The sequence below is a fragment of the Seriola dumerili genome, unplaced genomic scaffold (assembly GCF_002260705.1).
Source record: "Seriola dumerili isolate Sdu_G_001 unplaced genomic scaffold, Sdu_1.0 BDQW01000468.1, whole genome shotgun sequence".
In the NCBI taxonomy this organism is placed as follows: Eukaryota; Metazoa; Chordata; class Actinopteri; order Carangiformes; family Carangidae; genus Seriola; species Seriola dumerili.
Genome location: NW_019174723.1, coordinates 5,440,850 through 5,468,677, shown reverse-complemented (window position 1 = coordinate 5,468,677; position 27,828 = coordinate 5,440,850). Strand labels below are relative to the sequence as shown.

The 27,828-nt window shown below is 39.6% G+C and overlaps 1 protein-coding gene across 8 annotated transcripts; it reads right to left on the bottom strand.

The window, feature by feature from the left end:
- Positions 1–284: 284 nt before the first annotated feature.
- tpd52l2 (tumor protein D52 like 2) lies at positions 285–27,301 on the bottom strand. Of its 8 annotated transcripts, XM_022763123.1 has the most exons (10): positions 27,105–27,301; positions 23,226–23,383; positions 22,027–22,175; positions 12,837–12,884; positions 7,920–8,021; positions 5,170–5,196; positions 4,280–4,324; positions 3,429–3,477; positions 3,075–3,093; positions 2,196–2,282 (listed from the first exon to the last, which is right to left on the bottom strand). In XM_022763123.1, exons 1-10 carry the CDS (start codon positions 27,121–27,123, stop codon positions 2,278–2,280), a joined length of 621 nt encoding a protein of 206 aa, XP_022618844.1. In that variant the 5' UTR covers positions 27,124–27,301; the 3' UTR covers positions 2,196–2,277. The 8 variants fall into 8 exon arrangements, with proteins under 8 accessions (XP_022618840.1, XP_022618841.1, XP_022618842.1 ...); XM_022763119.1 differs by lacking the exon at positions 3,075–3,093 and having other exon boundaries at positions 285–2,282; XM_022763120.1 differs by lacking the exon at positions 3,075–3,093 and having other exon boundaries at positions 285–2,282; positions 4,280–4,321.
- Between the last annotated feature and the right edge of the window lie 527 nt (positions 27,302–27,828).

Below are 27,828 nucleotides of genomic sequence, written 5' to 3'. Positions count from 1 at the left end.
AGCAACAATGATTTTGTATCAGTTTGGCCTCATGCAGTGTGTGTGTGTGTGTGTGTGTGTGTGTGTGTGTGTGTGTGTGTGTGTGTGTGTGTGTGTGTGTGTGTGTGTGTGTGTGTGTTTAGTAATATTTAGTGTGTTCACAGGAGTGTGTTTGTGTGTTCATGTGTGCATTAAGGGGGTGTTGGCAAAGCTTCTGCTATGGCAGCGAGATGTTTTGTGGCCCGTCGGACTTTAAATGTCTTTATGCTAACTCCCCTTCCTTCAATTGAACGAGTCTGTACAACTTTTTTTTTTTTTTTTTTTTTTTAAAGAAAAAAAAAAGAGAGGAACATAACAAAAAACTCTTTCCTACCAGCTAAATTATAACAACAGGTGAACCATTTAAACTGAGTAAGGCCAATAGAGAAGCATTGACATTCACCAGGTAGTGTACAAAGCAAAGCATCGTCTCAATGGGTTCTGTGTGTCAACAAAAGGAAGGGAACTGCAGTCTAACCAGGGTAAAAAAGAAAACATGTTCAACCCTCAAGACGCGCTTGGTTTTAGTTTGACTTGCAAATGCTGACGTTAACATGCTGCATCTGAGATCAAACGCACCTCCAGTTTGTTAAATTATGTTCCTTCTCGCCCTGGTCTGGTTAGTCCTGTGCCCAGACGGGTACAAAACAACTGCAGCGCATTGATGAGTCAGTTTCACAAACATGGAAACATGTTTTTAGACCACAAATGTACTTTAAACAGAAGAAACTCCAGACCGACAGTAGCTCCTGTCTGTGAAACTGACCCATAGTGTCTCTTTGTTTTCCACATATTTAAAGTTTGTTTGTTTCGCCTCCCCCTGCTTTTTTCAAACCTCCCAACCTGATTACTACCATTCGGCAGCGTCGCTGACAATATAATTATTCATATATATTTATACATATTGATAAAAGTTATGTAAAAACATTATGCAAAGCAGTGTAAAATAGTTTATAATACAAAATGGTTTAAGGTTTTTTTTTTTTCTGTTTTTACATCCTGGGGTGTATATAGGGTGATGCACAAGACCTCGGTCGTCTTTGCATGGTTGGTATGGTACAACTGAGATGAGATATGCACATGCATGTAGCAGTAGTAGGTCTAACCCTAAGAGGGTTGCTGAATCTTACCCACCTACCCCACCCTCCCCCCAAAACTAACCTCTAAACTGTGAGTACAGCCTGCATTCACACCACTGGTAACTGCAGAACTGTGAAGCAAACCGGGTACAGGTTGGACAGACAGGTGGGGGTACTGTGGTGACACTAGCAGGTGCTCACAGTGTGAATGCATTGTTTTAGCACATGATAGTAGTCAGAAACAAAGTAGACAGAAAGAGTAGGTTTAAGTAGCATATAAACTATCTTGCTTATGCCCATAAAATCCTCCTCCTACCTCAGTCTGCAGATATTCTGGTTCTTAAACTCTGAAGTTGGGAGCAATAAATACAGCTGCAGGGTAAATTCCTGATGTATCAACATGGGCCGATTAACCCGCTGGGGGCAAAAATGAGCTAGGGCCCACCACTGACTCAAAGTGTGATGTACATTCAATTTCAGTTTGCACTTGGTCAAATGATCCCAAATCAACAGTGAACCCGGTGCTTTTGGGCCCCTTAAGGTCCCACTTTGCCCCCTCTGTAATCCGGCCTCATTTATCAGCCTAAAATGAAAGATGGAGTTTAAGAACCTGACATCTTACAATGCCTCTCTTCAGCCTTTTCTTTATCAAACAGCAACAACCTGTTTAAAAAAAAGGCATCTGACGAGTGCAGGAGCTTTGAGTGTCGACTTATTTGGACTAACACAGGGGTGAGGATCTAACCAGGGAGGAAGTGGAGGCAGGCAGTGGTGACAGAACAAAAAGCACAGTCTGTAAATTATTCAGATTTAGACATCAACAAAAAACATTTTCTTCAACAGCGAGGCAGGGGGATGGAGGCCGCAGGACCACCGGCAATGGGACTGGCAGGGAAAGCTCGTCCCACCACAAACCCACGAGTCCGTCACCTCCGCCAGTCGGCGTTACAGACCTTTGGGCAAGTGAGCGGTGGTGAGTCGGTGAGGTGGAGGGTCAAAGGTCAGGGCTGACTCTGCGATGTGAGGTGATAACAGTACAGTCTCAGGTCGTGAGGAAGGTGGCAGCGAGGAGGAGGAAGAGAAGGAGGTGGTGCGCGTTCAGAAAGGCGGGTTCTCCTGAGTGGGGGTGGTGTCAGTGGGGGAGCTGACGACATCCCCGTTCCCTCTGGGGCCGACAACCTTATACTGCAGAGGAGAGAGAGGGGGAGGGAGGGAGAGAGAGGTAGGAGGACGACCAGAGAGGAAACAGACTAGAGTGTTATTGATTGTCAGAGTTAATGCACTGAGTCATCACACTTTCTGTTTCCTGTTCACAGTCAAGAGAAAACACCACATGGGTCGCACTTTAAATCCTTGTCTCCAATATTTGAGCTTTTGTCTTCACTGAGATGGAAACAAGAAAAATATTGTTCACACACAAAAAATAAAAGAAGACTGATCCAAAAAGAGTGAAGTATGTTGTAAAGCTGATTGTTTAAATTGCATCAAAGCCAAAACCTCAACAGCTTAACGTTTGGTTGCCAAGTATAAATCATATCAGCATCTGCAGAACTCTCCTCGCTCTGAGCAAATGTATACATCTACAAATAAGCTGTCTGATGTGGACTTTCTGGAAACAGAATCCACTTTAAGCCTACATGACGAGAAGTCATTACAGAGCTCAGAAGATGAATTAGAGCTGAATTGATTCCTGTTATCCACTGGCTGATCGACAAATAATAATCAATAACTAGTGTGATTACTGATTGTTTCAAGCTCTTTTCAAGAAAAATAAAAATATCCAAATATCTCTCTCCAGCTACAAACTGTCACTCATTTTTAAACTGTCTTTCTTTAACCTTGTTTGATAGTGACTTGAAAATGATTGGAGATTGGACTGTTATAGATGAAACAGTTCATCAAGAAAATCTAATCCAAACACCTAAACAAAGAAATGAAACAAAGATTGCTATTGGAGCAAAAAGCTTTTTTTGTTACCTTGTGATGTTACATCAATCTGAAGGGTTAAAAACACAATTTCTGTCACACATTATGTTTATTTGCTCAGATTTTCTCTAAAATGAAATATTTTGCCAAGTTGACACTAAATAGCAATCAAGAAATCAGTTTTCTTTTTCCCAGGTTAAAAATTTGTACACACGACTTCACTGCAATGATTTTCATGTAAGTTAACCAAAGGAAACATAAGGCTAGATTACTGAGGCAACCCCAGCATCAGCATCCCACTATGATTGGATGAATTTATCTGATAATGGAAATATTATTAAACTGTAATTAGTGTGGATTGATCACGTCATGGCTGCTCAGTGTATCCCTACTGTGTCTGCTCACCTTCAGGTTCCCCATTTTATCCTCAAATGACTTGAAGGTTGCAGAGTTCCTACAGAGCAGAGACACAAAGTTACATTCACAAAAAACACATATGTAAACATTACATGCAATGATATCATGATATTTAAAAAAGGCAGGTTAACTGTAAACTTTAGCTGGCGAAAACAGAAAAAGGAAACTAGAAAAATAAAACCATAAATATTACATTTTCAGAATTTCTACATACTGTGCAAGACTAGTTTTGCTACACTTGCACTCAAACCAGTGTTTCCATCTGCTTCTAAAATGGGTGAACCCATTCTTAAAACTGATTAATACATATTTAATGAGTTTACACTCAACTGCAGCCAAACTGCTACTGTCCTTGGCATGCTCCCTGTCTAATACTCACACAACAAGCTGTTCAGAGCGTAAAATATGACACAAGGTCATTATAAAAACACTGAAGCAGCCATTCTTGAGTATCACTTAGACTCACTGCTAAATTTAAATTATTAGTCCAGCATTTCATGTTCAGCTCATTACAAGCAAATAATAAATAAAACAAAAATGAATCTTCATGTTGTCACAGGCACAGGCTTAGGAAAAGAGTAAAGTACTTATTCCCCCACAGTGTGAGGAAGATGTACCAAATATTTTGTTTTATCAAACCTTCACTCAAAATAAAAGATCTCAGAGAGAAGAAAGCAGCATCATAACAAGCACAGACATCAACCGATTAACAAAATACAGAAAAACAGCAGCGGCACAGTGCTTCACAGTAAAGATACATACATGATGTGCGTTACACTGACAGTTAAACTGAAGCAGAAGTGAAAGAGTATAGTGAGCAGATCTGTGTGTTACTTTACCTCATGGCGGGCATACTTATCGAGTGGCGAATGGAATAGTTGCTACTTTGTAAGCGTTAAAGAGGAGACAGAGAAGTGCAAGTGTTATAAAGCAAGCAAGCAGTGGCAAACACACACACACACACACACACACAAACACACAAACACACAAACACACAAACACACAAACACACAAACACACACTCATACAATGTGCTGCAAGTCATATAGTTGAAGTGCTACTGATGATTAGTTAACACATTGGTTCATTTCTCTCTTCAATTCAACTCAAAAGAAAAACAATAAACAATTAGTGAATAACTATTTTCTAAGGTTTAAACAGAGAAGTTCATTCAAGGAAACTCCTGTGGACAATAAATACTTATAAATTCAACACAACTACTTAAACCAAAACTGCCACAGAATTTGTTTTTATTTGTCCTATATTGTGTACCGGATTACACAATTATTACATAATAAAATAAAGTGTTGCCTAATCCTGTTCAATCAACTTCAAAACATAACTTAAAATGAATATAATAATCAATAATAACATAATAATTATTTTAAAATGCTAGCACAATAGGACAGGGAATAAACATTTTCTAAGAAATTTTTAATTATTAAAATAACACTATAGGATAACATGCTTAACATCTATGTGCTGGGGGAAAATACATAACAACAAAATATAAAAGGAATAAAATTATAAATGCAAGGATTCCAGTCCAGAAACACCAAAAGTAAATGGCAGTTTGGAAAAAGCAGAGGTCAAAATAACAATAGCAAAAATGGCAGAGCTTAACTTCTGTGATGAGTCAGAACTGTTTATCTGTCTGTTTAACAAATTCCAGGTCACGTGACTGTGTGATCAAACACTCGGTTGTTGTAACAGGACATGTGAGTCTTACCTAAAGGAATTAGAGAAAGGTAGAGCTCTGCGGGTAAAACCAAGGCAGCGATTAAAAACAAAGAGGAGAGAGAATGTGAGCCACAAGCAGCAGCGTTAGGATACAAAAATCAAAGCCGAGCAGTCGACAAGGACGACAAACAGGTGAGATACAGCAGCAGAGAAATCAGCAACAAGGGGAAAAGCATGAAATTTAGACTAGAGAGCAGGAATATGTTAAGTAACTACAGACACCAGTACAACTGATGAATAGTTCAATAACACTGTTTTTCAGCCTGATTTTTGTGTTTCCGTATGTTCATACCACTGAGATGTTGTTTCTCATTTACATGAGACAAATTGTGTTTTTTCACATTAAAAGTCTACTTACAAAAGAAAGACTGCAAGACTTCTAATGCAAAAATTCTGGTCAAAGAGTCGAGTTTCATCCATGGTGGCTTAACAAGTCTAACACCTGCCATGACTCTGCTGTTGTACTGATGGATTAGTGCTGTAGGAATGGTAATTATACTGAATCTATCAAGACAACAGGTAAACATGGAGTTTGTATTAACTGGGGAAAATTTGAAATACATGCTTATCTCTAATATAGTTAAATGAAAGACTTCCCTGCCAGGTCTTATTAAAGGCCACTATGTGAAAACAGTCATTTGAAGAACAGACCGCTTATACTTCATATTTTGGGACTGTTTGACAGATCAAGTCATCCCAGGTCTATACAGCTTTTATTTTAAACATATAAACTGCCACACTTGATCTAAATTTTGTATGAATACAGTCATAAATCAAGCCAATCGCTCTCATATCTCATGTTCACTCCTTCTAACCTCCACAAAAACTATGGGAGTAGTTAATGTTTTTCTTTTGATTATTTCCACACAGATTTCAGCATCACGACCTGCACTAAAATTTGGTGTAGGAGCAAAATAGGGACATATAGAAGAAGAAGAAAAATAATATCAGGAGCATTTTTGCAGCTACAGAAGAAGACTTTGGATGAACAAAAGCGAAACATGCGGCATGCAGGGAAACCAGGTCAAAACTGCTGAAATCTAATTTTAGTGGGATATATGAGAAGCCAGTGTACAACAGTTATACACACATTTGTCAACACACTCAGACAGCTAAGTATCTCTCCGAGCAAATATCAATGTGGGTGGCTAAATGGAAACTTTAACATCATTAGAGACAGTTGTGCAAGTCAACAAGGCGTCGTCAGAGATGAGCAGTTCGATGTGAAGGAGTTAGTGGTTAATGCAGCTTCACCGCGTCTAAATCTACAGTAATTGTTTCCTCTCTCAACCTACAACAACTGCACTTGATGAACTGTTGTTTTGTCAATTTAAATAATTCAAAAGGACCATGTCTCGTTACTGTGCTAATCTTTACCGTTCTCTTTATAAACGACACTAATGAAGTTCAATTTTAGGCGAAGAACCTGTCTACATGAGAGGTCTTCACAGGTCCAATCAGGTCTTGGTATCCTAGACGGGCCAAGTCAGAATTATATTCAGCCTAAAGCAGTTAGTGTTGGTGCTGATCTATTGCTGTGAGACTTTTTTTTCAACAGAACAAAAGTGTGAACTGTTAAGTGCAGGCCACACGGCTTGTGTTACTGCTTTTATCAACCGTTTTGATTTCTTCTAAGTTCTCTGGGCTCCTTTCAGATGCTTTTTTTGAAATTTAATTTTTGCATGTCTGGTTCAGGTTAGATTCCCATGGATCTGTTTTGGACCCATGAAGACCTCTAGTCCACATTGCAGGAGTGATTCAACTACTCCAAAACACAATGTACTGAATTTAGGAGAAATTCATACAACAGGGTTACTTCCAACACATACCAACCCTTTGATACTGAAATATGTACGTCTGAAGGAGAAACTATTCACATCTTCACTTTGTACAAATTAAATCATGTTGAACACGCCTTTAGTTAGAAAAATCAACCTATAAAGACATAAATTAATGTAATTTTAACACTGGGGTCTGCTAGAGTCAGTTCTACAGTTCATCTACAGCACTACTTAGTAGTTAAGGTTAGAAGATAGAGGGGGTAGCAGCTACAAGAAAAATGAGCAGTGGACTATGTTGCAGTAATTAATTATTCAGTGAATTTAAATTGATAAGTGAGTAAGTTCCCAGTACAAGCACACCAGTGTCCCAGTTACAAGCTCATATCACAAGTGATGTTTACATGGAAGGCTGGGTAACCTGCTGATCCAGCTCCCTGTAAACATCACTGAAATTATTCCAGGTTTCTGCCTTTGTCTCACCACATCCAGCTCAACTCAACAGCTGAAGATGCCCCGAACGACTGGTGTTGTTTTCTTTCCCATCTTGTCTCCAGCTACGGAGGAGCAGCATGCCATAAGCCACATTTACCTGCATTACCAGTGTCAGTATGTGGATCATTTTCTCATCATTTATCATCACGTTCTTTGTGTAACTGTCTGACTAATAGTTGGGGATGCTCCTGATGTGGCAGACTGATCAGAAATCTGGATGAGGTGTTTACATCCCACAGTATTTTGGTTTTTATGTAACAACTAGAACGTACAATTTATTCAAAACTGGGTTTGTCAAGGTTTCTCGTTTCTGAAAGGAGGATGTGATGCTTCCCTGTGTAAACATATTAATGGGATTAATGGATATCCCAGTTTGGCATCACTCTGTTTTGACACTGTCCACTCTGCTCATTTATTCTTGTGGCCTAGCCGGAGTGTCGGCCATTTTGGCTCCGCTGCATCGTACCTCATGTCGCCAAGTCTCCTGGTGATGGCAGTGCCCACTGTGGTGAGAGCTGCACTGGTTTTCTGTCCCGCCTGGGAAAGAGTCTCCTGAGTCTTCTTGTATCTGCAGCGAGGAGAGAGAAAGAGGGGGAGCGAGGGAGGGATGGAGAGAGAGAAGAAAGGTGGGAGCAGAAGAATTGAAAGAGAACAATGGAGAAAGGAAGAGGGGGAGGACAGATGGTTGGAGTGGAATGAAAGGAAGATGTGAGACAGCAAAAAAAAAAAGAGGAAAAACAGAGAGAAGAAATAAAAAGGAGAGGACAGCAGGGGAAGGAAGAAAGAGGAAGGGAGGAGGATGGACAGATGGAAGAAAAGACGACAGACAATGAACAGAAAGAAACAAAATGGATGGAGTGAAAGAATGAAGAAAAATAAGGTAGAAGGATGGGAGGGGCAGGGACAGGAGAGTGAAGAACACAGAGTGGTGAATTAGACCAAAACCATTTGACCACAACAAACACAAAGACAAAAGCTGACACTGCTCCATCACACAGTATTCACCAGCCAAAAGGTTAGTATTCACACAGGACAGCCAGACGTCAAATTCAGGCCACAGCAACCAAAAGACTCCAGCCTCCTGTTTCCTGTTCTGGCCTCCCTGAATCTGAGAGCTTACGTTAATTTACAAAACAAACAGAAAAAAATCCCCTTTCCCCCTCCACAGTATAGAAGCACAGAAACACCCCTCAGTATTAATGGCAGGTATGATTCAGCATGTCCCTCTGCAGCCGAGGGCTGGTTGGGATGGTTAGTGTCTGCTGTTTATTTCAGTGCGATGGAGGATTACAAATGCATGATGGCAAAACGAAAAACACACACACACAAGCTGCCAAACCCATCTTTGAGGGTGTGGTTACATATCAAGTATCGCAATACAAACAACATCTTTTTACGCACATAATGAAAATGCAACTATCACAATGTTTTTTTTATGTTAAACAATGAAATTATCTATGAATACATAACCCTCTGTTGTCTCTTACACTTTTCTCAATGTTATCGTTGTACAATGTGTTGTTTGCACATTTTAAAGGCCTAAGTGATTATAGCAGCTCCAAACGGCCACAATGTAGGGCTGGGTGACAACACAGTGATTATAGGGGGAGACAAGATGCAGATAGTGATGACACACACTTTCAGACAGTCACTCCTCAAAAACATCAGTGGTGTTGCTTCGCAGCTCAGTTACAGACGCATAAAGCAACCGAAGTTGATGTGTGCAGACTGAACAAGGCCACGTTCAGACTAACAGTAGCCCGGCATGGGAAAAAAACAGCCCTCTCATTCATCTGAATGGAGTCAGTCCATCAGCTCAGTGGGGGTGTCAGTGCAGGGGGCTCTGGCAAATAAACTGAATCAGTCTCAACCTTTGCTACAATGCGACATTATCCTGCAAGGTGCAGCTTTATTTAATCAAATACCTGCAGGTGCATCAGATAGATTAATATTTCTATGTACCTCATGATCATCATAACAAAAGATTAAATACTTGTCACCGTTAGTATTACACTGTGCAGTGTTTTGGTGTCTGAACCTTTAAAAGCCTTTTAATCTGTTGCTCAAACTGGACTCCCCGCATTACATTTCATTGTACCTAAAACAACATGCACCCCCCCTCGTCACACCCGCCTGTGCTGTATCAACACAGGGTTGTTTTCGGTCTGAATCCCTGAGTGTTTGAGAGAGAAGCTCAAATCCTGCCTACGTCCTCACCTCCACACATCTGGTCAATCACTGTGCTAAATAGTTATGCTTTATTACATTGATGGTTTTTAGAAAATTTGAGAAATTGTCAGACGCAGACCTGCTGATGTTGATCTGAAGTGAAGGTATGGGGCTTTTCAACGATCCAACAATCGCTTAGCTCGAAGCACACTAACACTTTTATCTGGCCTCATTTAGGTTCTACAACTTGAAAGCGTGGGTCTATTAGTTTGATTCGTTTGAGTGACCTGTCGACCTAACGTGTCTACTGGTAGAAATGTTTTTAGCTGATCTGAATAGACACAGTCAAAGGCAGGGTGAGAGAGGCGAGATGTAATTAAGGCTCAAGGATAATGGTGCATATTTTCACAGTCTGTCTCTGAAGACGTCTTTGGTGTCGCACTCTGTTGTTCACACTAAAATGTCAGTAGTTGCAGCTTGAAGACTGAATGAAAGAGCTAAGGAGAGAAAGTGGGAAATTAATTTAAAACATAATGATGCCTGAAGTCTCAATTATGTGCCATACTTCAAGAGCATCTTTCAGAGCAATAGTGTTGTCTTCTGCTAAAGCTGAAAAAAGTAGCAGGTCAAATAAACGCCCCCAAACAAGCTTCTTCGAACCTCTCAGACCAGTTTCTCATCAACTGACTGATATTTATGTGAGTTTAGGATGAAACATATGAAACAGACACTAGAGGTATAATAAAAACACAGTTCAACTCAAGTTACTGTGATCAAACTCAGTAAATAAACCTGAAGAGTGAATTTCTCACTGAAGCAGGTGCTGTTTTATGTACCAGGCTCAGTGTGGTGGACTGGAGTTTGATCATAAACCTTCCTGTGGGCAAAACCCAGAGAAACTCACCATGTAGGTATTCACATCTCAAATTTTAGAGGTACTGGGTAAAAATGAACAGACGTGTGTGTATTAGCCATTAATGATCTGTTTAAGAGAACAGGGATATTTGTTACAGCTGTTGTTTTGTTTGAGTTCAGTTTAAGAAACTCTAATTCAGAGCATCAGATAAAGAAAATAAAAAATTCTACAAGTTGTCTTCGAGTAAAAAAAATCGATTTGTCTGAGCTTTTAGAACTGACTGATGATCTTCACCTGAAGCAGACTTTCCTCGAGTTATGATCGAGGCAGGAAACAAGTTTGTTTGTTTTCATTCAAGCTGAAATTCAGTGTACGAGCGATATTGTGTTGCCATGGGCTCTTTTTGGTTTTAGTACATTCCTGTTGTGTGCAGACTGCTAAAGCTTCCCTTTACTCTCGTCTGACATGCACATCTGGTTCCAGGCAATGCTCCTAAATATTTCATACCAACAACTACAAAGATTGAAATGCCAAAAGCTGCTTCCAGGCAGTTTGTGGTTTTACATTGAAAAATAACTTCAAACGAACTGAAAATCTGATCTGCAGTGGTTGAACCTGGCACTCTGCTGCAATGATGTATGTTTAGTCAAAGTGTGGTGAGTACAACTGACCTTAAGTAATCATAAGGTTTATTTACATGTGTTTATAGTCAGAGTTCAACATTCTGGGAAATACAGAACGAAAGTCACGTGATTCAAAGTCCAAACTCCACATTCATACTTAATGCACAGACGTCTGAATGGTGTCAATCTTCTCAACTGTCTCTCTGTAGGAAAGCCAGGGAGCATATTTCTTATTTCCTGAAATACTGACCCACTTCTTCATGTGGCTGTGAAGTTGGAGTCAACACGGACTCAACAGGGCGACCAGGATTAACAAGGTCAACAGGTGTGTTCACGCTACACCTGCTAGTATGTGCACAAATTCAGAGACAAAGAAATAAGCACATGAACGCCCACTGAAATACATCCAGACTGCCAAAAGCAACCTAAGAGCAGAAATAAACACATCCACGCTGGCTGCCTGTTTATGCACACACAACACACAAACAAACACACACACACACACACACACATCTTGGGTAAAAGCCAACATCATGATCAGCTGGGCCACTCAAACACACGTCGAGTCTCAGCGGCAGATGGTTCACAGAGGATGAGCAAATACAGTTTTGGAGATAAGCTGGTGTGGCTGAGAACCAACGCACACGATTGTGTCCATCAACATGGCTGACCCTCTACACCACTGTCACTACCCACTTTCTAATTTATATCTATACATCAACAGTGGAATATAGTAACTGCTATCCTATGCATTGTTTTCAATTAGTGATTTATTGATCATTTTCTTTTCACTAATTCCATTTCAACCTTTTTTGAAAGATTACTTTAATAGTACAAGCTGTATTCTAACCCACAGAATTTCTTTTCAGCCTTGGTCCTGCAGTCCACGTTCCTGCAATAACAGGACTATGACCTGCTTTGGACCACAACCACAAAACATAAAAACCTCATGAGAAACAAATTGGTACAGCCAAAAAAACCAAATCAAAACAGTAAAAGAGTGATAAATACTACTCGCAAATGTTTTAGTCCTGCACTGGAGCCAGATGACTACAGTACCTGCCTGACACCAGGTAAACTTCTGCAATAAACCCCACCTGTCTGATGCTCCAGAAAGGTGAGACAAACACCTGTAAGAGAAGTCTCTGTGTCTGACATTGACTGACAGTAGACAAATATGTGACGTTGTTCTGTATAAATACATTTAATTGGAATTTTTTGTAACCTATCACAGGGTGAATATGAATCTTGTGTCACTGCTGTTCAATTTGTTGTAAACCTGTGGGCTAGAGTAGTTGCAACCAACGAGTATTTGTTAGTGGTAAATCGTTCTATCAATTAAATGTCAGAAAATAATGAAAAATGCTCATTATAATTTTCTACAGCCCAAAAAGACATTCTTTTTTTAACCTTTATCTGTGAAAATGACTAAAACTAAACCGTTCTTCTCTTAAAAGAAATGAGTTTAAGTTAACTTGTCCTCTAATGTTTGTTAATTTCCAAACATGAATTAGAAAATCTTTCCTGAATTCAGCCACTGACACTATTAAAAAAGATTTTTAAAAATCTACTGCAAAATGCTCACATCACAGAAGCAAAAGAAGAACAGATGAAAAAGCATGGACAGTGAGGAAACAGTGAGAAAAACTCCCCAAAGTGAAAACCAAACTTAAAGAAACCTTAACTCAACTACAAAAACAAAACAAGAACACAAAAGAGAAAGGGATCAACTCACGCTTCAGAGTGGGTAATGTCATCCAAAGTGGCTGAGGCAGACAGATATCTGAAGACACAACAGCAGGATAATGACACAGGGGAAGAGACACACACTAACAACACAGTACAGTTGAGGCACAATTCATTTCCAACTACTAAACTGACTGTGACATGCAGTTCTACTTTAAAGGCTTTAAACTGAAGGTTTTTTTGCTCACAGAAGGTGCAGTGGTGACAGTGTTAACAACAGAACATAACACAATATAAAATCATAGGACAGGAAACACTGCTGAAATTTCACATGGTCCCTAATGTTCATGACAAAACGTAACCATAGCAACTTGTGCTTTCTCCACTGCGACCAGAACCGGAGCTGAGTTAAACAAGGTGAATGTTTCCGAATGTTCATGGTGAAGTGATCATTACAAGCAAAGCTGGATGGTTACAAGTCAATCTTGTTGGGCTACGCACTCACACCATTGTGCAGCTTATTGCATACACTGCTATAATACCTGCACATTTCACATTGATTAAATCAGGCTGGGAGTCTACTTAAACAGGTCGTATGATGGTGTACTGAATTACTGACGTCTGTAAGGAATACTGCCAAACTTTGTGCAAACATTGCACCCCGCATGATCAGAATATGAATAAAACTAATTAAATTCACCTGTGCATGCAAAAAAACCAAAATGGGTGCTTTATTATTTCTCAAGTAATCATTAATTTCTTTATCTGACATATAATGCTGTGAATTAATGAAGCAAAAATATTTGTTTTGCTTGCATTAATATTCACAAACTAATGAGTTACCACTTTGGAGTTGTTGTAAACTGTAATGTAAAATGTAGTGTTTAACACATTTATATTTTGACTGGACAAACAAATCAAATTTTCTGTTTTGAGGTTTTTTTTTTTTTCCTTTCTTAACATTAATACATCTATCTGGGCCTCCAGAGCCCTTCACGTGTCAAAAGCTGCTGGTAAATTAACACACAGAACAGGCAAAAACTAATAATCCTATCTATGATTCCAAGGTAGTCACACTATTCCTCCCCCTACAAGTGTTAATACAGGTCTGGCCTCTCACTCGTGAACGCCCCCACAACAGTGCTGCCGCTGAAAAAAAAAAAATCCTGGTGGAAAAACTGTAGGAGTAATAGAAGTATTTTTGTCTCTCCGATATTTTTTGATATTTTTTTCTCCCATATGGACATTTTGGTGAACAAACTTTTATAGTCCTAAAAATGATATTTGTCATGATATTTTTATCAGGCTTGCAAAACCTGTATCACAAACCTGTGCAAGACAACAGGGTTGATACTCTATGATGATCGCTGTCTAGTTAAATATAATGGTGATAATGGAGAAAATGAACTGTACTGAGGGAAATGCTTCTCATTACTACATCAGAATCACCATTTATAAAGATATATTATGAAGGTAACAATGGTACTGAGGAAAAGATTGATATGACTTTAAGAGATGACATCAAATGTAAAGCAATTACTAAACAATGGAATTACTTTTTTCTGACTAATTTCCTTTATTTAGAAAATAAAAACTGCTTAACTTAGGCAAACACAAGTGTTTGCTGATAACAGGCATTGATTTCCCTGCAGGTCTTCCTGCCTAAATACCATAACTGTTCAGCTAAGTGAACTCGATCAATCCAGCACAGCTCTACAGGAAGCTGTGAGGGCAAAGGGACATAGCAGCTCATTGTTAGTGGAAAAGCTCAAGGTTGATGCTTTAGTCTGGAAAAAAGTCCCATAGTAACTCTCAAACACCAGGTTAATAAATCAAACACCAGATAGCACAGACTTTTCGTGATTATCAACAAAGCAGGCTTAAACAACACACACACACACACACACACACTCCTGTCTGTACAGTTTCTAGAAAAAGAGAGGAAGTGTGTTTGTGCTGGCTGCTCTATAAAACAATGGCAGAGCAGATAAGGAAGCAGGGCCAACACAAGACTGACAGGAGACCTAACTTCACACATCAGGTGGAGGCCTTGATCCCTGAATGGTACAACACTGGTGGCCATAAGAGTCCTGATGCTGACACTGTAAATGTATCATTCAACACAGCAAGCAACACAAATATTATTTCTGGATCCGACTGACTGCAGACACGACAGATATATTTATATCAGAAGATATCTAGTAAAACTGCTGAAGGGCAGTGGCTACAGACATATTGGTATCATCACCAAATTGACTGATAAGCAACAAGTAAAGATGCAGTATGTTTGAGGTGCTATAGAAACACTATCCCCATTACATAATTTATCCAGCAGAGAGCAGTGATATTTATTTTTCAACTGTAAAATGTGTAAATACTGTAAAAATCCAGGTCATACAGTATCTAAGAGATCCTTATCCCAAATATTTGTATTTTTAACTCTAAAATACGGATATTCGTATCAGCCACAAGATAAAATCAGCTGGGCTCTGTAAAGATAATACAAGCTTTAATCTATGCTGATGTAAACATCCAATAATCAACAATCACATTGCCTCACACTAAGCACTGAAAAGGGATGTGATGTCACCACATACTGTGCACAGTGATTACAGACTATAAGGAAGAAGTTTGTAGTGTAGTATTAATGTCTTCTTTGGCTGACAATTTCAGTCGTGTTAGCCATTAAACAAAACAGCTCTGAACTTAACTCTGAAAAATTTGTATGAGTGTTGGAGATTGCACCAAAACATGAAATGCATGCAACTGGCCTTAAAAAGGTCTTAAATTTGTCAGTTACAGGTGGATGAGAGACAGAGTGGATATTCATGGTCAGGGCTCAATTTTACATTCTCAGGAGCAGCAAACAGTTTGTTGAGAATTAATTAGAGAAAAAGGGTTTTAAAAAGCGTCATCTACAGAAACTCAAACATGAGTGCAAAAAGTGCCGCTCACAGTTTGACAAATGATGGGCAAGAACACCAGACTAATTACTGCTTAGCACGTAAGATGTCAAATAATAAAGTAAGGGATGACCTTGCAGGAAGCAGGACTAAATTTTTAACCCAGGTCCAGCACCATTACATCAGTTTCCCTTGAAAAAGACACAGGAGATGGCTCTCATTGTAGACAGATCTGCGCCAGACAAGACCAGCCTCTATATCCTGACTTACATCAGCACAATGCTGCTTACTGTACAACCCAGTGACTGCATACACACTGGCTCGGTCACAGTACACTGTCTGTCCGTACAGCACTTCACTGTTTAACTGCTGTATTTGTTTCACGGCAGAGAACACAGTAATTCAAACAGAAACAGGGTTTTTGTTTCCTTTACATTTCGATGTTAGTGTGTAGGAGCCTCTACTTCTGTCAAGGATTTCTTTTGCAACAGAGAAACAGTCTGAACAGCTGATCCGGAAAAATCTTCCTAACAATGTCACCTACTCAGGAAACTAAACTGTTGGGTGAAATACACAATGGATAAAGGGAAGGTGGCAGGATTTACTTTCATGCTAATAAAGCGCACCAAACCGAACCAAAAACAGAGTTCAACGGCTGACTGAGTCTCATCCAACTCCAGTTTTCATGGCAACTCGCTCTGAGTCTTTGTGCCTCCAACGTATTCATAATTCATAACCCATTTATTTCTTTGTGCAGTTCAGTTTAACTTGGAGGGCAGCTCACCCCCCCTGTTGTCTCTCTGAAAATCACGTGTCATGTGACTAAGCAAAACACCGTCTCTTTCTCTTCCTCTTCCTCCCTTCCTCCATCTCTCTCGCACATTCCTTTCCTCTCCTCCCATTTGTTCCCGCAGCAGCAAGTCTGAGCCGCCCGTCTGGTCGGCAAGCGCGACCAAGGCTCACACACAGATACAAACACACACACACACACACACACACACACACACACACACACAGACACACTTTCCTGTATTGTGCGTGGCATTGAGTGTGTGTGTGTGTAGGCCTTAAACAAAAATAATGTGCCTGCTTGCTTCTATGTGTCTCTTCTTTCCAGGGCGAATGTGTGTAATAGTCAGCAATTCCTCGGGCTGTGTAGGTGAACACATAAGTGGAAACCAAGAGCGATAGTGCGAGAGAACAAAGACTTCAAACCGGTGCACCTGCTGCTGTTGATGAAGATGTGTGTTAGTGTGTGTAAAAGTCAAGAACAGTGTTAGTGGCGTCACTCTGACAGGTTAGGCTGACTATCTGAGCGAGCTTGCCAATCCAGTTCATTTCAGAAGCAGCCACATGGAAAATTCCATTAGCCTCAGACCTCACAGCAGCAGCAGCAGCAGCAGCAGCAGTCTGATGGAAACAGGCAGAAAACTCACTGATTTAATGTTATTCTTGCCAACCACAAAATTTCTCTGGATTCTTTCAGCTGCACAAAACTGTCTTAAAATCTCTACCTCAAACCAACTTCTGAGGAAACTCAGGACGATTTACTTCAAGGTGACTTGGAGTTTTAACTTTAATTTGTGCATTATCTCATTTAATATAAAAGACCTACCAAACAAACCAATGGGTCGGCTGTGGTAGCTCATTAAAACGGCCATGGATGAATTAATGAACGGGCCGACTGAGCTCGGGCCCCATAGCTAGAGACTCAGAAATTACTTTTATCATAATTAATCTTTGTAAATACCTCAGACTAAGAGGTATAAAACTAAGAAAGTCCAGACCACACGTTTTGCCTCTTGAGCCCACAAATTGTGATTTATTTTATCAGCCTATATTTTGTATTTTTTTTCAGTAACCAGAGTGATGGTTAACCTGCAAGACATCACCGACAGAAAACACCATGGCCATCACGAGGCAGGGTTTTGCTCTCTTTTTATACCTGTATTTGTGCCAAGTGCCCATCGTCTCATAATCCACTCATGACTGTGGTTAATTACTGATGGGTTCAAGTCACTGCCTCCTGTACTGGCCAGACCTGGCATCAGCTGGTTATTATATCATTGCAGTATTTCTGTTTTTCTACTGTGTGTCAACTGATCTTATTTGGCCAATTGCCCCTAAGGCTGAAATCATTACATACTGCGTAAACATTACCAGTGTGTGGCTTTAACGGAGTCAGATTTTCGACATGTAAATGGTCAATTTGTGTTATCTAGATCAACAAACACAGCAGAATTAAACTGTTTCTTGCTGCCCTGCTAAAAAGGACGTCAAACAAGCTGAGTAACCATCAGGTGGCCTGATTGTAATGTAATAAAGCCTTATATTTTAATTTCCTGCCTTTCCTTTACATGAAACTTTAAAAATAGACAGCAGTGTGAGTTTTCAGTGAAGCTACTAGTAATAAAAGCAGGAAAATAGCATCTGAAACAGCTAAAAATATCAAAGAATGTTGAATTGAAGAGGAAGTAAAGAGGACATGTATTATCACTTCTGGGTAGAGGAAGAGAAGGCACCTGACCTCTGGGAGAGGAAGTTCAGAACAGATGGATGATACTGATAGGATGTGGGTAGAGAAAGAAAACTGGAGATAAAACTAACAAAGAAGCAAAAAATAACTAAACAGAGAATGATATAATATTTATAACAGCAGCAAAGAAAATAGAGACAGGTACTTTCTCCGCCCTGTGGTTCTATATCTGATTTACATTGAAGAAATCCTGCCACGTCTCCAAATATCACGTCTGAATCTGTAGCACCACCTTAAAGAAACTGCTTATCAAACAATAAAAGGTGAGTCACAGGCCACAGTGGACAAATACAGGTTCAGGTGACTCAGTTATGTAACTCAGGCAGCAGAGGTTAGTATGACACACACCAAATCCCACTTGAGTGCTACAAGTCTAGCCACACATGCAACAGGAGGCCTGATCGAGAATCAGTTTAGGTAGGTTCCTCAGACCAGAGAAGCTCCTAAACAGGGTCAAATGCTCTTGCTTACAAACTAGCAAAACCACCATTTGTCAATATATCTAAGGGGAAGGGATTACTACCAAACTGAGCTAACTCTGGTCTCACTCCTTACGTTCTGCATTGTGAAGATCTATTCACTTTCTCCAATAAAGTTCAGCAGGTTAATGCTCACTTATCTAAACATCTATCTTTCCAGCATCTCATTCAACATGAGCACAAAAGAAACAGACGAGAGATAAATGTCCTTCTTCCAGACACAAAGTTAGACACCAGCTGTTGAAATGTTAAAGTGTTGTCAAATATGGTTAGCAGGTGAGAACAGAGAGGGATTGAGAGTGGGTAAAAGTCAGAGCGTGAGAGAGCAAACACTGCAGAAGCCCAGACATCACCAGTAAGCGAGCAGCAAACAGTGCGTGGACTCACAGATCCGAACTGGTAACTCTCTCATTCCACTCGCCCAGTTTCTCTGTGGTTCTCACATAGCTAGAAACAGAGACATGAGGGTGTTATGCTGCAGAGGTTCAACAGGGAGTCAAAGAAGGGCTGGTTCAAGAGAAGAAGCCAGGGTTAGAAAATCCCAAAAGAATCTCTGCACTGAGGTTATCTTGAATTATATTACAAGTGTGGTCTGGCTAATATAAATAATGATCTGGTTGTCATTTGAAAGCACTTTTCCTCTTTCTCTCATTGGTAGAGGTTGAAACACAGACTGTCAGGGATTCGTATTCACATTCATCAAAGGCACACTGTGAGGAAAATCAGGTTGTTTTAAGCCTGTGTTCCCTGTGTGAAGAGTTGGCATCTTATTCACTGTGAAATTGGTACAAATGAAGTTGTGCTTCAATCACAATGTGCAAAATTGCAAATTCAGTGTTTCACCTTTGAGGACAGTTCATCGAGGACGGCACAGTGGTGCTGTAAACGGAGCAATCTCAGATCCGATCTGACATTATTCAAGGATTAAAATTCTCTCCTTTGTTTGGCTGACTTGCTGGAACGATGCTCGTGTCCTCCAGCAACAAAAGCATCTACAGCCCAAAATTTAGAAATGTATGACCATTAAAAGTACAGTAACAGTTTCATGGTGATAAAATGGTAATATCTGGAGCTTTTACATGCCAATTAATGTTTTAATAATGTTTAAGACCCGGGAGCATTTAGTTTTCAGTTAATTTCAGACAATGAAGAGTGCATTGTAAATATGCATGTGTAAGTATCAGCGCTGGTGCTGGTCAAGACCCTGTTTCAGTTACTGTTGGGTTCTGCCATTTGTTTAAAATTAATTTCCAAGGTGAAATATTTTTTTGGTATAAACACATATTAGATATTAGTGACTAGAATATTAAAGTGTTATCTTATGAAAACACAACTTTATAGTTTTTCTTCAGATCCAGTCTCATTTAACACAGTGTGAATGATATACGCACAATGTAAGTGACAAAGTGGACGGTTTAAAACTCTTAAATATTCCCCATGTGTAATGAATCTAAGACGTCTGGTCATGTCCTGTATTCCTTAGATAATATGAGGAGTTTGTTCAGCCAGAGCCAACAGTATACAAGTGTCAGATGAACCTGTTGAATCCTGACAAACTAATGAAGTCAGACTTTATATTCAATTAAGTACTAATAAGCACTATGAGGCTTTTAGAAGACCCGTCTTATAGTTCGCAAAACCACCAAATGAATTAATGAATAAAACATGTTGAATTACGTACTTGTTTCCTAAACACGGCAACAGAAAATTGTCCACGTAGATAAAGAAAAGGGTTAAAGACCTACTTTTTAATCAGGAGTGAGTTTCAGCAGTATCATTTTACCAAGAAGTTTTTCGTGTGCTGATTAAGATTCTTCAAACCACCATTCCCTGTGTGAACGCCCCCTGCAGAGGTTAATAACTGCGCCTGCTCAATTAATCATAAGTAATCATATCTCAACATTTTAGTGACTAAATTATCTGGTAAAATCTGATGATGTCAAAGCATTACATTTCATTTCTAACAGAGCAGCTGCTGTGCTTGAAGAAAATGTTCCCATAAGAACAAAAAACTGCAGACAAATATTTGTTCCCCAACTGTGATGAGCTGGATTAACAGTCTTTTCATTCGTGACATCATCCTGTGTAATGAAAAGCTCTGCAGAAAGTAATATAAAGACTTGTAAAGCAACAGTGTGAGTCATTTTGTGACTGGCTCTTTCTGATAACTGTTACTATCAGGGAATGACTGCAGGGAGGGCTGATTCAAGAGTCTTCTCACTGTACTGTGAAGTCATTGAGGGGAAAAACTGGTGAAAATCATAAACATTTCTGTGCTGTATTTCAGAAGATTGTCATTTCTACTCGTCTAAATTGACTCAGCTACTTCCCAAAACCAACTGGATGAAGTAAACATCTACTCTCCTCCTTTATTCTTTCATTTTGCTAAAAATAATCGAATATTCATATGAGTGATTCTCTTTAAAAATTCATGTCCCATTACAGGTTTTTCCACTGATGTTTTTTTAGGTGTCTTCTTAAAAAGGAGAATTGTGATACCGAGGTTTTCTGTCCACCTCTATTAGTAAAGGGGAACATCCCTCACAGCTGTTTTCCAGTAAAAGTAGAGCACCTCATCATTTTAACCAAGATAAAACAACATTTTTAGCATTTAAAAACTACAGCTCTGACATTGCAGTCCTGTGTGTTCACACCTACAGTCAGACCAAAAAGCACAGCCCCCTAATTCATTTCAATGAGGCCACAAGGGGCTGTGGCAAAATAATGAAGAGTTGAACCAATGCTAAATCATCCAGCAACACACTGTTGTAGTAACATTCCTGTTATTACTTTTTAATGTAAATATAACTCTACTGTTTACTTTCCCAAAACAAAAGAATAAAATGACTCTCACTTCTCTCATCCATTTTCCAGAGTTGCAAATCCTGTTTCATAGTATTATAAACCACCGTGCAACGTTTTAGCAAGCCTATGTTCTCATGAATTTATCATCAGTAATGGGACTTCCTAGAAAGCATTTCACCTTCTCACCAGTGTCTGCGGTAATGGGCTCAGACTCTTACAGCGCCTAATGTTTTTTCAGCCCACTGCTCTTTTCAAAAAGACTCATGAGAGCTGTAGATGTCAAATGCTAAACAAAATAATATTTTCCTCTTGATTAAAATGGCAAAATGCTCAAGTGTTACTGTTCACAGCAGTAGCTTTTTGGAAGAGTATGCTGTTGATGCTCCATGTGACTAGCTGTGCAAAAACAAATCTTGATTTAGCCTAAGTTGGGAGTGAATACCTTAACTTTTTAGTCTACTGAAGGACTTGACAAGGAAAATCAAGCATCTCTACAAAAACAACATTAATACATACGCGTTGGAGGTCTGTACATCTTGCCAGCTCTTGGTGAGGTTCTGCCTGAGTTCGTTGAGCGGGCTGAGCCCAAGTTTCCTCTTCAGCTCTGTGGCGTGTCTCTCTTTGGCTGACAAAACCTGACGCAGAGTGTTGATCTCCTCCTCCACCTGAAACAAAAAAAAGGCCAAACAGAAAGAGTTCAGTCTGGAGTTTCCTTTTTGCTTTGTCAAGCCTCAACTCGTTTCTTTTTTAGATTCCTAACAGTAGAAAGATATTTACATTCTACTAAGAAAAGCACAGATACCTGCTATCATTCCACTACATGATCAAACTCAAATCATCCTCTCTGCTCTGAGTCAAGTTTGCAAATGCATTCACTCCTAAAGGGAAAACAAAATGCTGCTTCTTTGTTCCTTGGTGCTCATTTTGTTTTCCTAACATTTCCCTCTTCTAATGAAATCCATTTGAATTCCTGCAGAGCCAAGAGAGGCCAAGAAATCTCAACCAATATGAGTATGTATGATTAAACAAACAGAATGCAGCCATTGTTATTGTTATTAATTACAGATGAGCTTCTCCTATTATGACATGTAAAAATATCTGTGGTGACTATTGCTCATAGTCAATAAAATGCCAAAAACTGTGACATCATCCACCCCAAGATGTTAATTAAAGTCAAATGTATTTATAAAGCACATTTTGACTGAGAAATTAAATGCAATAAAATGATGAAAAGGTAAATAACTGTAGCAGACAAAATTAAAACAAATGCATTTTCATATTAATGATTAAGCTCAAAAATATGTGTATTCAGGTGGGTCTTTCGTTGGGATTTAAAAATAACCAGAAGTATCAACTTAAAGTTGCTTGCTTAGTCAATCCAGCAGCAATATATAATTTTTCATAATGATACAATAATCATCTCAGCACTTTAAATAATATCAAATAATTAAGTCTGTCTTTGTAAGTCAGGTTAGGGTTAGAACAGTAAACACACATTGGAGTTAGTACTTCCTTAAGCTTTTATTCAACCAAACACAGGTTTTCCACAGACCAATGAAATCCTGTGTTAGGTCAAAACATCACTAATAAAGTGTGTTGGAGCTTTGAAACATTTGTGGAGGTGCTTTTCTACCACATTCACAAAACACACACAACTTCCTTTAGCCTATAGTTACACGCAGACACCTGGTGATTTTGGAACACCTGGGCCTTACCTTGGTGAGCTCTATGCGGAGCTCCTCAGCCTCTTCCTCTGTCAGGCCGGGCGGAAGAGGGTTGGCTGAGTTCCCCACCGCTCCCTCCACTGGCACGTCAGACAGGCTGTCTGACTGATCCACAACGAGGCCCTTGTTAGGAGAGTTCAGGTTGATATCTGGGAAGATGACGGAGAGGCAGAGCGGCAACAAGAAGGAAACAAGAAGGAGAGAGGCGAGAGGACAAGGTGAAGAATAGGAGACATTAATGGCAGAGTGAAATGGAGAGGCAGCACAAGGGCAAACAAACACACACTTAGACCAGTAGAAATGTTAAAAGCCAGCAGTGGTTTACTCAGATGATCCATCTTAGTATCTATTTCAATGACACACAGAAATTGCGGCCAGGAAGAGGCTAGCGTTGCCAGCAGGAGATATCCGACAGGAAGAGAAAGAGACAATTAGCAGAGGCAAGAGCTGAACTGCACCCTGGGAGAGTAACTTCAAATCTAGGGATGGGAAATGGCAAGATTATATTGACACCAATGCCACTATTGATTCTGCTTATCAGTCTGATCCTTTAGATTCCTGATCAATTTTCTGTGTGGAAAAAAGTTGGCCTACGCAGGTTTTCACCATCAATACAGCTGTTTTATTTTTTCTGTGTTGACAGTGTAGAAACAGTAGCAAAAATGCACTTACGTGACTCAGGTGTGCAAAAGCTCCACTGTTTAACCACTGTTTTCATATAGGTTAGTAAAAGTAAAAATCTGCTAAGCTGGCCTGCGTGGCGCTAATGTTTTATCCAGTGTGTCAAATATATGGCATTCCAACTAGCACTGTTGTCATCTTTCTTTGTGAACTGAAGCCACACTTTTGACTGTTTCTTCCTCTCCACCATGACACCTTCTTGTTGAGTTTGACTTCATTGTTTTGCAATGCACAGCTGTCATGACATCCCATGAAATAAATCGTTAAGCTTTGAAACATATGATCTCGATGGTTCGGACAAGTTGGACCTGGTTCTTGATTCCCATCCGTATTAAGATCCCTCTAGAACAATGCATACTTTTATTTTCTTAAAAAAGGAACACCAGCATTAAGGTGATCAGAAATACAAACAGAATGACACTATTTTAAAAAAAGAAGAAAAAAAAAACATATCTAGATCCAATCAGGGTAAACTTGAATTTATCCAGAGATATCTGACAGCACATAAATGACAGTTTACACACTGAAATCTGCCACCGTCCCAAATTCTATGACTGACTATGAGCACATCTTGCGTCATTCACCTGAGGACACCAGGGTAAGTTTGGCAGCTACAGGAGCTTGGCACAGCCAGAGCTGGCATGGAGGACAACAGGACACAACAAGGGAAAGAAAAGAGAAACTAGAGGCACTGCCTGAAACTCTGGCTAAAATTAGACTCAATGCTGTTATAGCCCAACAATCAAACTGTATTTATTCAGTGGGTGAACTTATACGAATTATAAACTCACACCCCACATTGCTTACAAACGAATCAACTTCCATGCCAGTGAACAGGCAATGTGAAACGAAACTACTTCACGTCACTTTAGGGATTTTATATTGAAATATTAACTTTATCTAAGCATGAAAGAAGATTTCAAAGCAACACTGAGTTCATCATTAACTCCCTGATTGTGCAGTATCCACGTCTACACGATTGACTGCACACTGGCTTGCGCAACACATTAGACAACAAAAGACACACAGCAGACAACAGTCCACAGTAGGAGAAACACATAGCAAGTGTTGCAAAAGACCAAGATTATCATTATCTGCAGATAGTGACACTGTGTGTTTGTGTTTGAGTCTGAGTCGGCAATAACATCCGTATACAGGCTGGCAGGAGATATGACGGCTCCACCCTCAGGGTATATTGATTCAGTCAAGAGTGATTCAGACCAGCCCACAAAAATAACAGCAGTGAATTTAAAATGAAACGGCAGGGCTCATGACAGAGAGAGGAATGACAACTACAAAAACATTAATAATAATAATTTGTTCCTGGGATGTGGACTCGAAGGAAATGTTAAATTTCAGATATTCTTTGCCTGACATATTTTGTGTTGTCACTTATCCTCCAGATCGTCATTTCCTACACCTCCCAGAATGCCTTCCGACAACACCTAGTCACTCCAAGCTCTGCTGTTTTCAATCAAAGGTTAGTTGCACATAGAGGATAAAATGTTTCATGGGACCTGTTAGCTAGCTGTCTAACCAGTCTGTAAACACTGAGGTGTGCATGTGATAACGGCCACACCCCTCACTTAAAAACCACCCTTGCTGTCGCATTGCATTCTGGTCTATTTTTATGCTGATGCTGATGTAGGAATTAGTCTCTGATTTTGTATGATAGTTGTAAGTCTGCACAAATTGACAGCTATATAAAAAAGTCCAGAAAACAAAGGCGCATGACAAACACCTGTTAATATTAAGTTTATATTAAGTTTTCCTTTAACAAATACACTCAGCAGTGTCATGTGAGAATGCATAAGTCAGGAAAAGTCCCTGGCTCAGCCAAAATCCTATTCTCAGGTTTCACAGCATCATTTAGGACACAGCAGTAGCAGGATTTATCGAGACAGACGTGTCCTAGTTCATTCCAGTTTGTTATACTTGAAGACAGACAAATGTAGGCGACCTTAATCACTTCCTAAAATCACTCATTCTGAGGCACAGGAAGCCTGATACAACATGACATATCTATCATGGCCACTCACTATTACAAACAGGATACAGCCCTGAAAGTCTCATTAGGACATCCCCAAAGGCATCTTGCAGCCATAATGCCCTAGAGACATACACTTGGTTGCCAATTAACACCTACCAAAAATTAATGAGTTCTTATACAAGAACCCTGAAATACATCATAAAATCATGAAGGTTATAATGTTCGGTTTTTGTCAGTTGTTTTCAAGAGGTGTTGAGATGTATTTTAAAGATTGTGTTGTGTGTCAGGTTTCTGTCTAGCTTAGATCTGGGAAATATGATGATGAGGCAACAGAAATGTGTCCATTATTCAGCTCTTGTAAGATATTTTTCCCTCCTGTCCGGACTGGATTACACAATGGCGGTCAGTGCTGCACATTAATGAACAGGACCGCTTTTTGGCAGAATTGGATTTACACATTTTTGCATAAATTTGGCAAAATAGTACACAAGGTCAGGCAGGGTTATATGATGATTAAGCATAAGAGTGAGTATCTGTTTCTATTCAACCAACTAGAGATGAGCCATCATGCGCTTTCTGTTCACCTGGAGATGGAAGAAAAGCTCTGTCAAATCAGTAGTGAAAATGATAGTGTGCTAGCAACAAGGATGTCATCAATGCTCAGTCAGTAAGAAAATGTGACTGCTGTTTGGTAATTAAGTGATTAACATTGACTAAACTTACAAACATATATCCAGGTGAAAGAAGGGGTACAGGCAAGATGCGCTTTGGAAAGCCACCAAAACAAACTGCTAACACTTTTGCTAACATTAGTCTTTTTGTTTACAAGCACTGAGATCGGCTCGTTAGACTTGAAGGGTCTGGAAGACAGAAAAGGTGACATTGTTCACTTCTTAGCTGAATTACTGTGAGACATATCAAATGAAACTCTGCTGGGAAGTTGGTAACATGAGTAACACGATCCTCTCCTTCCTCTCCTCTTGCTGCTGTCCCTGTCATTTACCAGCGGGCCCGTCCTGTCCTCAAGGCTGCACAATTATTATGACTTCTTATGATCTCTAAACAATCAAACTTCCACAGAAACAAAGCAGCGGAGAGATAATGGTGCTAGTTATTTGAGAGTAGATTAATTTATCACAACTATTTGCGTATTTCAAACACTAAGCTAAGCTATCGGCTAAGCTAACAATTAACGTTACCTTGGCTGGCGGGATCCATGGCGTCGATTTGACTGAGCTGGAACTCCTTTTTTAGTCAAAAGTTAAACTCGACTGCTGTAAAATGTGGATGGCAGACTGGTGAAGTGTGCTTTCCACTCGGCGTGAAGAAATCTTCCTGGTTTAAGTGACTGCTCCCACTCAGAGAAAGTCGTCGACAGGGACACACTGCACACAGAACAGCCCAACAGCCAGCTAGGCACATCCGGCGAGGTATTTCAAAATAAAGGCTTCAGGATACTCTGCATAATGATGACGATGAATAATTGCTTTATCATCCATAACACCCAGATTAACCCATTATATATATACTCTTTTACGCTAGGACATTGGCACATTGCTGCCAGTCACTATACACATAACAGCAGCTAGCCTAGACAATGATACAGCTAGAAAAGAACAAAAACCATAATAAAAAAAATAAGATAAAAATAATAAAATAGTTATGACAATACATTGTTATAGATACACAAATAAACGAATCCCTTCACATACAGCCATGAAGATTCTTAATAATATTAAAGTATTAGATCATAGGACCCCCAGTGGAATAAAACTTGTGAGCTGAGGTTCTCTGTGCAAACTTTATTTTTTCAAGAGTGATACAATATTTCCTCTTGCCAATAATGATGCAAGGGCTGTAATATTCTTTAATTTAATGTTCAGTGGTTGTAATTGATCATTGTCTGGAACCCCAAAAATAGCT